The sequence below is a fragment of the Lotus japonicus genome, chromosome 3 (genome assembly GCF_012489685.1).
Source record: "Lotus japonicus ecotype B-129 chromosome 3, LjGifu_v1.2".
NCBI lineage: Eukaryota > Viridiplantae > Streptophyta > Magnoliopsida > Fabales > Fabaceae > Lotus > Lotus japonicus.
In genome coordinates, this window is record NC_080043.1 from 82,718,885 (window position 1) to 82,730,522 (window position 11,638).

Consider the following 11,638-nt stretch of genomic DNA (forward strand, 5'->3'; position numbering starts at 1 on the left):
AGGTGGGTTGGCTTGAGGTGCTGATGCAGGATTTGGTGGGATGCAGGTTGTAGCGGGGGTGCGGGACAAATGGACTTGGCTTCCAAGTTCAGACGGCGTTTATTGAGTTAACTCTGCTTACATTTTTTTTGCAGGAACCAACGTTAACAGAACCTGATCCTGTTTTCTCTGTCATATGGAGGTCTTTGGTCCCTTCTAAGGTGAAGGCTCATGGATGGAGGTGTCTTTTAGACCGTTTGCCAAGCTCAGAAAATCTTTTAAAGCGGCGTGTGCTTGCAACGGCGGAGGAGGCAGTTTGCAAATTATGCCACAGTGAAATTGAGTCATGCTCACATCTTTTGTTTTCCTGTACAGTGGCAATGGATATTTAGAGGGAGGTCTATAAGTGGTTGGGTATTTCCACTGCACTCCCTCAAACTGCTAGGAGCCATCTTCTGCAATTTCAATTTGGAATCTCAAAAACCAGAGGCGTCAGTGCATTTTGATTGGGGACAACGTGGACTATCTGGTTAATTCGGAATGATGTCGTGTTCAGAGGTGTGGTACCATGTACTCCTAGTGCGTTGGAATTAATTAAGTGGAGGGCATGGCAGTGGGTTCGGGCCTATAAAAGTGGCTTCACCTATTTAATGTTTGAGTGGTATTCTAATCCACTACTGTGCGTCCAATGTATTTGATTGGGTTTACTGATATACTTGGTGGTTGCAGTTGGTTATCAATTGGGGTTGTAACTTACTGATATTCATACTGTTATTTTGTTTTCATGTTTTGGTGGTCTGGGTAGTGGGTGTCGAATTTGGAGGTGGGGTGCATAACACCAAATTGTTCTTTGCTGGCTTGTGTTGGATAGGTTGGTGGGTGGTCCTTTTGTCTCGTAGGGGGTCTTTGAGAGTCATCTCTTGCTGTTTTTGACTTTAGGTACTTTTTGTTATTTATTTGTAATATGGGTTGAGTACCCCCTGTACTCACTTTAATGTAATATTTTGGCTTATAAAAAAAAAACGTAATTTGTCGAAATTGATTCTCTCAAAGGAGGGTTACGCTTTTCCCTTTATACCCCATCTTCAATGGTCTTGCACCCTCATTTACTGCTTCTATGGATTCAGTGCCCCCTCCCAATTGGCCCTCAAGAAAGGTTTTGGCTTCCATTTTCTATCATGTGGGAGGATTTTTCGTGCACTTGGATCAGTGGCGGATCCAGGACCCCGGGGTCAGGGGGTTCAAAATTTTCAAATGAGCACATCGATAAAAAATATAATTAAAAACAACTGTAATATGTTTATACAAATACAAATAGTAGTGAGCATGAAAGTTAAGAAGCAAATACAGCCATTAACTAAATCTAACAGCAAAACATCAGAAAATTTCTTATTGGGGGCATCAGATAACACAGATCTAAAGCTCTTCATTTGGACATTTGGTATGGCTGTATCCATAAAATACCAGGTATGATATCCTTATCAGCACTTGTGTCGAGTGCTAGTGTGATGTTATTTTTGAAATCAATCAATAGCATTAAAAACATGTGGCTTCTGTAAAATTACATGAAACTCATCCTTCCTTCTCAAATGTAGGCTAGAAATTTGAGGATTAAGTTAACTTTTCATCATTGTACAGATTTTTCTTGAAACTTAATCAATAAAACTAATAAAAGTATAATTATTATGCATTCATGCAGATTTGACAGACCATGAGTTGTCAGCCTTAGCCAACAGCACTAAAGGCACTAATGGCCTTAAGTCCTTAACTGAGTTGATAGTCATCTCAATTCTCAACTGACAGTCTTAAAACATGGTAATAAATAATATCATTCAGTAAAAGGAAAATTTGCAGTCTTGCAACATCCATCAATATAACATCTTCAAAATTCCACATAACATCAAGTTGCACCATGGAAAATAGAAAGATTTATAAGTAGGTATTCCAGATTTAGTATAAGCTACCCCATTTTTATGGTAAAATCAATACCAGAGACACAGCTTATGAGTTCCTCAGGGGAGAAAAGGAAAAAACTAAATAAGTAAAGGCATGTTTGTTTTCCATACTTGCAAAAGGAAAATGGGTATTTTCTTCACAAGATAGAGTAGACTTAAATTAGATTAATACATGAAGTTATATACAAATCATTCATGACAGACTTGAGCAATCTGAAATCATTTCCCTTCACATTCCAAATTTCCAATCTCAAACCAAGACAACAAGCTTATTTTCCAGTCTAATTTCACTTCAATTTCATATACACAAACTAAATTCAGCAAAAGGAAAAGCAAGACAACAAGCTTATAACTCAATTCCTACATCAGGACAACAAGCTTATGCTAAATAAACTAAACTCAATTCCCTTCATATATGATATACACAATTCCTAACTAACTAAACTCAAACTCAATTCCTAACTTTCAGATTGCTTCAACAGCAGCACAATGATTTGATAAAAAGTGTTGGGGTTTTTCAATTTGGGGTTTTCAATTTGGGGGTTTAAGTCTTCAATTTGGGGTTTTCAATTTCTAACTAACCTTCAAGCTTCAAGTCTTCAACAGCAGCAGAGAGAGAGAGTGGTGGTGCGTTGGGCGGCCGCCGGTGGGCGGTGGTGGTGGACTGGTGGCGTTGGTGGGCTGTGGCTGCCGCCTGGTGGGTTGCAGCGTTGAGAGAGAGAGAGAAAAGAGTGAACACTGAAACAGTCGAACCGTGAATCAATGAGTGGTGCCGTGGTGGTGGCTGGGGCCTGGTGTAGTGGTGGTACCGTGGTGGTGGGCAGGTGGCCGGTGGTGGTCTGGAACTCTGGATCGTGATTCGTGAGTGAAGGTGAGAGTTGAGACCGTGAGAGAGTGAGTGCGTGAGGAAGAGAGAGAGAGAGAGAGGAGTGAGGAATGAGTGACTGAGTGTTGACTGGGACCTGGGTGCAATTTTCAAATTTCAGGGGGTTCAAAAAAAAATCACTCTTGGGGGGTAAGTAGGAAATTTTTTTTTCCAGGGGGTTCAGTTGAACCCCCTCAGTTCAACGTGGGTCCGCCCCTGACTTGGATGCAACGTTCATAACCCAGTGGCATTTTTTAGCAAGGCATTGCCGAAGTGCATATGACGTGCATGTTATTATAATTAAGGGAGTTAAGTCCTTGGTATCTATTTGAGTTTTATTTTTTGGTGGTGGATTTCATTTTATTTTATATAACAAAATGAGTGTCACTTTATTATTTAACATTCATACTCATTTTAGTCATATCATACTTAAAAATATCTAAACGTAAATCATATCACTTTAACTTATGTACTGTAATTGGGCTTACAACCTTTGTATTATGTGGGCTTACCGAATTTGTACTATTGGGCCAGGCGACCCATGGCCCGAACGGGTCAAAACATCATAATATATAAAGAGGACACCGCCCACGCGGTGGAGGATCCAACACTTTTTACTCACTTTGTTACTTTGCCTTGTTCTACTTTTGTTGCTTAATTTCTTAACCCTGACCGGAGTTCTAGACCGGAACATTGGCGCCCACCGTGGGGCCGAGGAATTCAATCCTAGGCTTCAAACTCACTAGACATGGTGAATCGATCTGGAGCAAACGGAAGGGACAATCATGTTAATCATGAAAATGTTCCGCCCGACATTTTGCAACAGATCATGGCGGATCTAACTGATCTTCGTCAACACAATCAACAACTACAAACTCAACTTGCTGAGATCAATCAAGATCGGGGCTTGCATGAGGGCGATCGTAGAATGGCAGAGATGGTGGTAGATTTTCAACCGTTCACAGAAGACATTGCAAACACAACCGTTCCGGATAACTTGAAGACTTTGGTTCTTGATTCTTATTACGGAGATTCTGACCCAAAAGATCATTTGGTGTACTTCAACACCAAAATGGTCATTGTGGGCGCTTCAGATGCTTTGAAGTGTAAAATGCTTCCCTCAACTCTCAAAAAGTCAGCAATGACTTGGTTTACAACGCTCCCACCGCGTTCAATTGCAGGGTTCATGGATTTATCGGCGAAGTTTCTGTCCCAATTCTCAACTAGTCGCGCCCAGAAAGTGACTCCAGCAGCTTTGTTTAATTTGCAGCAGAGGCATAATGAAAGCCTTCAATCCTTTATGGGGCATTTCAATCAACTGTCAGTGCATTTGGAGGATAAAATGCCAGAAATTTGTATTGCAGCTTTTGAATTGGGCCTTCAATCAGGAAGTCTGAACAGCAGTTTGAGTCGTAAGCCCGTGGAGACAATGGCGGAGTTGCGAAGCAGAGTTCAAGGTTTCATTCGAGAGGAGCAAAGTGATCGCATAAAGAGAAACCGCAAGAGTGCGGCGGTTACTGGCCAACAACAACAGTCAGATTCGAAAAAGGCGGCGGTTAACGACCAACGTTCGGGCGGAGCAGTTACAAAAGGAGAGAGAAGTTATAATAATTCAAGTCGTTTTGATAACCGCTCTAATTTTCGAAATCGTGCTCAGCCTTATGGAAATCGTGGTTATGGACAGTCGATGACGTGGACCAGAAACCAACAAGACAGGTCGACCTCACTTGCGGTTAATTTGACTGAAGCATTGCACATGTGTCTGGAGGCAAACACAATTCGTTTTCCTAAACAACCAAAACGCCCGCCAGGCAACGTGGACAGAAGAAAGTGGTGTGAGTATCACCGAATCGCGGGACACAATACAGATGATTGTTTTACCTTAAAGAAAGAGATTGAGGCTTTGATAAAGGCAGGTTACATGCGTCAACTGGATGGGCGAAAGGAGTCAGAGGGAGCTGGAACCTCTACGAAGCGTGATGACACAGGGAAGGAGATTGAAGAGTCTGAACTAAAGAAGCAAGCTGGAGGTGAAACTAAAGGGCGCATTCATTCTATATTTGGAGGATTTCGAGGAGGCGGTATGACTAATTCTTCAAGGAAAAGGTATGTTCATTCCATTAATGCTGTCTATACAAATGATTGGGGAAGCTGGGGAATCAATCAGCCCGATATCACATTTACTGTTAGAGATTTTGAGGGAGTTCAGCCTCATGAAGATGATCCCATTGTGGTGATGTTAAAAGTCGCCGATTACGAAATTGAGAGGGTACTGTTGGATCAAGGGAGTTCTGCAGATTTGATTTATGGCGATGCATTTGAAAAGTTAGGGCTTACGGAAACTGATCTGTTACCGTACGATGGGGCGTTAGTTGGTTTTTCAGGTGAGAAAGTATTTGTTAGAGGATATGTGGAGCTAAATACTGTGTTTGGTGAAGGTAAAAATGAGAAAGCCTTTGCCATTAAGTTTCTTGTGGTACAGTGTACATCGCCGTATAATGTGCTTATTGGAAGACCATCGCTCAACAAACTGGGGGCGATTATCTCAAAAGGACATTTAACAGTTAAGTATCCATTGGATAAGGGCGGAGTTGGAACTTTGAAGGCTGATCAGGTGGTTGCTAGGAAGTGCTATTCTGACAGTTTCAAGCAGTATGGTCACATGGGAAAAAGAGCAGTGAAGGAGGGACATAGAGTTTTTGGAGTTGATGTTGATCAAGACGAGGTTAGTTTGGATCCAAGAGAGGGCTTTTCAGATTTCAAGGTGACTCCAGAAGAGGAAACAAAGACAGTGAAAGTGGGCGAAAGGAATCTGAAAGTTGGGGTAAACTTAACTCCAATCCAGGAAAGCAGACTGGTGCAATTGTTAGCTGAGAACATGGACTTGTTTGCTTGGAGTGCATGAGATCTTCCAAGCATTGATCCAGAGTTCATTTGCCACAAATTGGCATTGAATCCTGGTGTGAAGCCGATTGCCCAGTTGAAGCGTAAAATGGGCGAAGAGAAAGCACTGGCGGTTAAAACAGAAACTAACAAGTTAATTGATGCAGGTTTTATAAGGGAGGTGAAGTATCCTACTTGGTTGGCTAACGTTGTCATGGTCAAGAAGAGTAATGGAAAATGGCGAATGTGCACAGATTATACAGATTTAAACAAGCATTGTCCAAAGGATTCATATCCACTCCCAAACATAGATAAGTTGGTCGATCGGGCTTCGGGATTTGGAATGTTGAGTTTGATGGACGCATATTCGGGCTATCATCAAATTCGAATGTACGCGCCAGATGAAGAGAAAACAGCATTTATGACAAACCAAGCAAATTATTGCTATCAAACCATGCCGTTTGGGCTTAAGAATGCAGGAGCAACTTATCAGCGATTGATGGACAGAGTCTTTGAAAATCAAGCAGGGCGTAACATGGAGAATTATGTGGATGATATGGTGGTCAAATCAGAGGAAATGGGCGGTCATTGTATGGACTTGGCTGAGGCTTTTGGAGAAATCAGGAAGCATAACATGCGTTTGAATCCGGAAAAATGCTCTTTTGGAATTCAGAGTGGAAAATTTTTGGGCTTTATGATGACTAGAAGAGGAATTGAAGTTAATCCCGATAAGTGCAAGGCAATCCTAGAAATGAAGAGCCCAACATCAGTTAAAGAAGTACATAAGCTAACAGGAAGGATTGCGGCTTTGTCACGATTTTTACCATGCTCAGGGAGTAAGGCGGCTCCGTTCTTTCAATGTTTGAGGAAGAACAAAGCTTTTCAATGGACAGGTGAGTGCGAACAGGCTTTCCAAACTCTAAAGGAGCATCTGGCTAAGCCTCCCATATTGTCAAAACCAATTCCAGGTATTCCGTTGTCAATTTTCATTTCCATATCAGATAATGCTGTGAGTTCTGTCTTATTGCAAGAATGTAAAGAGGAGTTGAGAATTATATATTTTGTGAGCTATGCTTTACAAGGGGCTGAGACAAGGTATCAAAAAATAGAAAAAGCTACACTAGCTTTGATTATCACCGCCCAAAAGTTGAGGCCTTATTTTCAAGGTTTTCAAATCAAAGTCAAAACTGACTTTCCCCTACGCCAAGTACTTCAAAAGCCTGATTTAGCAGGGCGTATGGTTTCTTGGGCTGTCGAATTTTCAGAATTTGGTATAGTATTTGAGAAGAAGGGACAAATAAAGGCGCAGGGCTTGATAGATTTTGTGAATGAGATGTCTTCGGAAGAAAAAGTATCAGAAGAAGTGAAATGGTTTTTGTCTGTTGATGGTTCATCAAATTTGAAAGGAAGTGGAGCTGGTATAGTTTTGGAGGGACCAGGCGGAGTAATTATTGAGCAATCTCTCAAGTTTGACTTCAAGACGAGCAACAATCAAGCAGAATATGAAGCAATAATAGCAGGGGTGAGGCTTGCTTTGGAGATGAATGTACGCTGTATTGTAATAAAAACTGATTCTCAGCTTGTGGCAAATCAGATAAAGGGAGATTATCAGGCGAAGGATGTTCAGTTGGCTAAGTATTTGGTAAAGGTTCAAGAATTGTTGAAGCAGATGGACAAGTTTCAGGTAAATCATGTTCCGAGGGAGGAAAATACAAGGGCTGACATACTATCCAAACTTGCAAGCACAAAGAAACCAGGTAACAACAAGTCTGTGATTCAAGAGACTTTGAAGGGTCCAAGTGTAAAGGAGGATGATGTTATGATGGTAACGGGCGGAGCAACTTTAGATTGGATGGATAGAATTCGAATGTGCCTGGAAGCGGATGGATCAGATTTAGCTCTGTTTTCAAAGGATCAGATACGAGAGGCGAGTCGTTATACAATGATGGGTGGACAACTTTACAGGAGGGGCGTAGGAGTACCATTGTTAAGGTGTGTTAGCAAAGAGGATGCAGAAAGGATTATGTTTGAAGTGCATGAGGGAGTCTGTGCCAGTCATATAGGAGGAAGATCTTTGGCTTCGAAGGTGTTGAGGGCAGGATTTTATTGGCCAACTTTAAAGGGCGATTGTATGGAATATGTTAAGAAATGTGAAAAGTGCCAAGTTTTTGCTGATCTTCACAGGGCACCTCCTGAAGTTTTAAGTTCAATGAGTTCTTCATGGCCATTTGCAATGTGGGGCGTAGATATTCTGGGTCCATTCACTCCAGCAGGAGCGCAAGTCAAGTTTGTTTTGGTGGCGGTGGATTATTTCACAAAGTGTATTGAAGCAGAGTCAATGGCGAAGATTACAGCTGAGAAAGTTAAAAAATTTTATTGGAGGAAGAAAATCTGCAGGTTTGGAGTGCCAGCAACCATTGTTTCTGATAATGGAACACAGTTTACAAGCAGGAAGGTCAAAGATTTTTGTGCAGAGATGGGGATTGAAAACAGGTTCGCCTTAGTGGAACACCCACAATCTAATGGGCAGGTTGAAGCAGCAAACAAGGTGATTTTGAATGGCGTGAAGAAGAGATTGAGCGAAGCAAAAGGATTATGAGCAGATGAATTGATCACAGTGGTTTGAGCTTACAACACAACACCCCAATCCACTACTGGAGAAACACCTTTCAAGCTTGCTTACGGAGTTGATACAATGATTCTAGTGGAGATACAAGACATGACTTTTCGAGTGGCTACATATGAAGAAAACCAGAATCGGGAAAATGTTCTAGTGGACTTGAACTTGGCGGATGAGGTAAAAGCAGAAGTCTGTTTAAGGGAGGCTGCAGTCAAACAAAGGTCAGAAAGGCGTTATAATACACGAGTTGTGCCTAGGAGCATGAAAGTGGGCGATTTGGTATTACGCAGAAAGGCAAAAAGTCCAACTGATTCAAAGCTGACACCTAACTGGGAATGTCCATATAGAATTCTGCGAGATTTGGGGCAAGGGGCTTACCACTTGGAGGAGTTATCTGGGCGCAGGGTTCCAAGGGCATGGAATGCACAACACTTGCGCTATTACTACAGTTGAAGTTGTGTTCTGTTTGTTTCGTTTCAGTGTGTTTTATTCTGTTCAAAGACTACGTCGTGTTCGTTGTTTGTGTTTTCTGTATTTGTTTAAGTGTCAAGACTATGTGGTTTGTCTATTAAGCCTTGGTAGCATGCACTCTTTTCTCTACCCATTAGGGAGAGTTTTTAACGAGGCATAACCTTTAAAAATTTCTTGAGTGCTTTGTTAGCATTACTTTTCAACTTAGATCTATCAATTGGGCGATTCCAGACAATTGAGAAAGAGTAAGTCTCTTAAAACTAGAGCGTTTGGCCATGAATTCATAAGCATAGCCTTAACTTGGATTAAGCTTGTCCAACTTAAGCACAAAGTCTCCAAGCGAGCGAATTTCTATATCAGAACAAATTGCGCTTCTGATCTTTTTATTTTTGATTCACTTCAAAATGCAAAGGCCTTATGAATTCAAAGAATAGTTGTTAAAGAAAAATCAATTTTTTCTTGAAATAAAAAATTTTGATAAGCCCAGGGCTTCGAGTTTTGGAAGAATTTGTTAAAGACTTCTTTATAAGGTAGGCAACTTGTTAAGACCAACGGTTTGCGGATAAACGAATCCAGATGAAAGGTATTTTCGCAGTACATTATTTTCATATTCTTATACTGTTGGAGCAGTACTTTAAGTTTAGAGAACACAATAATCTTCAAATTAGATTACTGAGTTATTACTTTTGAAGAAGGAATGGGAAGATTTTAGATGAGGATAAGTGATATTAAAGCATAGTATAGGGGTGACACTTAGATTCTGAACTTAAACTTTGTGGCGTTAATATTAAAAGGGGGCGTTACATTTAATTTAAAGCGGGAGATGCAGGAAGTAAAAAGCAGTAAACTAAGTCAACCCTTTGGTATAAGACCAGCGGGAACAAAACATCATTTCAACTTTTCTCAAGAAGGGTCAATTGCTTTCCCCTTCGCCCTCTTTGTCGTTGTTGTTGTTGTCCTTGTCTTCTTCTTCTTCTTCTTCTTCTTCTTCTTCTTCTTCTTCTTCTTCCTGTTCTTCTTCTTCTTCTTCATCAAAGTTGGGTGTGACTAACTTTCCTTCAACGATCCTAGCATAAGGATCAACGCCTTCGGTCTTGATAGGCATGTCAGGATTTAGGAACAAGATTTGTTCCTTAGCTTTGTTAAAGCCAGCTTCAAGTTGGGAAAGAATGGAGGCTTTCAAAGACGTCGCTTCAGCAGAGAGGTCATCAATAGTCTTGTTCAAAATTAGTTTTTCTGAAGCCAAAGAGTTCGCCTCTTCCTTCATTTTTTGTGTTTCTTCTTCTTTCGCCTTCAACAATGCTTCATTTTCTTCCAAAGTCTTTTTCAGTTTTTCCAGGTCCAGAGCTAGATCAGCGGCTTTCTTCTCGTTAGCCTTGTTAGATTTTTCCAACAGCTTCATCGTGGACTTCAGCTTTTCATTCTCTTTTTCTTTATCTTCAAGCTTCTTAGCACTAGAAAGCCCATCAAAGTTGTTGGATTCAATTTCTATCATCTTGGAAATGGCAGCAATTTCCAAACTCTTAGTCATGACGGCTTGGCAGGCCTCTTGAAGCCCAATTTTCCTCATCTTCTCCTTATCAGCTTCAAACACAAGGTTGGTCTCCACAAGTGAGTTGAAATTGATGCGGGAATCCCACAAGGAGGTGACTTCTTCTGAAGTCATGTCCTCAAATTCTTTCAGTTCGTGCTTCCACGAGGGAGGTGGAGCGCTTGAGGAGCCATATTGATTCGCCCCCTTGGTTGTAAATTTTTCCAGCGAAGTTTGTATGGTGGCTTTCTCAGCAGACTTCTCAGAATTTTGATGTCTCTTTCTTCTTTTCGGGGCTGGATTCTTTTCAGTTTCAGATTGACTCCCTTTAGGTTCGTTCAGAGACTTAGCAGGGGATCGCTTTTTCTTCAACGCCTGTTGTTCGCGGCGGAAACGGAGAATGTCATCTTCAGAAAGGCGAGACATCTTCGCTGAAAATTGTAAAATAGGAAAACAACGTTAGGATTTTACATGGGTTTTGGGGCGATTTAAGCCAAAAGGAATGTTCTTACCAACATATTGGGCTAAGTTTCTTTTCTTGAATGCTTCATAGAAATCATAAAGGTTCAAGTGAATCGTTGACAAGAAGTCAACTTCATATTTTTCAACAGGGGTGAGAGAGGATTCAGGAACTTTGTGGATAAGTTGGGGCTTATCGGTCCAATAGAAATGGAATCGAGGGGTTCCATCGTCAAAGTAAAAAACATCTTTACTTCGTTCGGATTCTTTTAGTTTGAAAAACTTGGATTTCCAGTGTTTAAAGTTGCTTCTAAAGAGGGTGAATACCCCACGCCCCCTGGCAGAGGATAAGGAAATATATTCCCCTTTCACCTTCATGCCTGTGGTTTCAAAGAAAGAGAAAAACTTTTTGCACGTTGGTATTATGCCTAAGCAGATGCATAGTAATCAAAGGCTCGAAGGTAAGCCCAACCATTAGCAGAAAGTTGAGTAGGGGCGATATTCATCAAGGTTAGGCTTGAGCAGGTAAAATCTGGAAGGGGGAGTTTGTAGTCAAGGTCTTGAAACATAGTTTTAAAGAAGTAAGTATGGTTTTTACCGTTAGGGTCAGGTTCACCGAAACAGCAGGGTTCGTCAGGGGCGCAGGCAACTATGTCTAAATGGGCGTCATTACCGTCAGCCCTAAAGTTATATTTGGTTATCAAATCCATTACTTTGGGAATAGTACAGAAGTCGGTGTATCTAGTAGCAACAGCCCGAGAGATCCATAAGGAGTCAGCGGCTGGAGGCTCTTTACGTTTCTTAGGTGATTTACGAGGATTTTTTGCAACCATTTTTGAAAGCTGGGTTTCCTGAAAATCAAGAGGAAATGGGGT

General features: G+C 41.2%; 2 protein-coding genes across 2 annotated transcripts; one reads left to right on the forward strand and one right to left on the reverse strand.

The window, feature by feature from the left end:
• The first annotated feature begins 3,547 nt into the window (after positions 1-3,547).
• LOC130744855 (uncharacterized) lies at positions 3,548-5,704 on the forward strand. The gene is made up of 3 exons (XM_057597017.1): positions 3,548-4,119; positions 4,204-5,068; positions 5,126-5,704. The coding sequence occupies exons 1-3, from the start codon at positions 3,548-3,550 to the stop codon at positions 5,702-5,704; spliced, it is 2,016 nt and encodes a 671-aa protein (XP_057453000.1).
• A 3,215-nt stretch (positions 5,705-8,919) lies between these two features.
• Positions 8,920-11,141, reverse strand: LOC130744856 (uncharacterized). Its single transcript, XM_057597018.1, has 3 exons — positions 10,817-11,141; positions 9,826-10,735; positions 8,920-8,983 (listed from the first exon to the last, which is right to left on the reverse strand). Exons 1-3 carry the CDS (start codon positions 11,139-11,141, stop codon positions 8,920-8,922), a joined length of 1,299 nt encoding a protein of 432 aa, XP_057453001.1.
• Between the last annotated feature and the right edge of the window lie 497 nt (positions 11,142-11,638).

Bases quoted from the DNA above. Each gene is read 5' to 3' on its own strand.
- LOC130744855 (XM_057597017.1), top strand. From the start codon at position 3,548: ATGGTGAATCGATCTGGAGCAAACGGAAGGGACAATCATGTTAATCAT. The intron at 4,120-4,203 runs GTCAGTGCATTT...TCTGAACAGCAG, and splicing joins ATGGGGCATTTCAATCAACT to TTTGAGTCGTAAGCCCGTGG. The intron at 5,069-5,125 runs GTACTGTTGGAT...GCATTTGAAAAG, and splicing joins CCGATTACGAAATTGAGAGG to TTAGGGCTTACGGAAACTGA.
- LOC130744856 (XM_057597018.1), bottom strand. From the start codon at position 11,141: ATGAAGGTGAAAGGGGAATATATTTCCTTATCCTCTGCCAGGGGGCGT. The intron at 10,736-10,816 runs GTAAGAACATTC...TACAATTTTCAG, and splicing joins AAACTTAGCCCAATATGTTG to CGAAGATGTCTCGCCTTTCT. The intron at 8,984-9,825 runs GTTAGTCACACC...CCCAATTGATAG, and splicing joins GCTAGGATCGTTGAAGGAAA to ATCTAAGTTGAAAAGTAATG.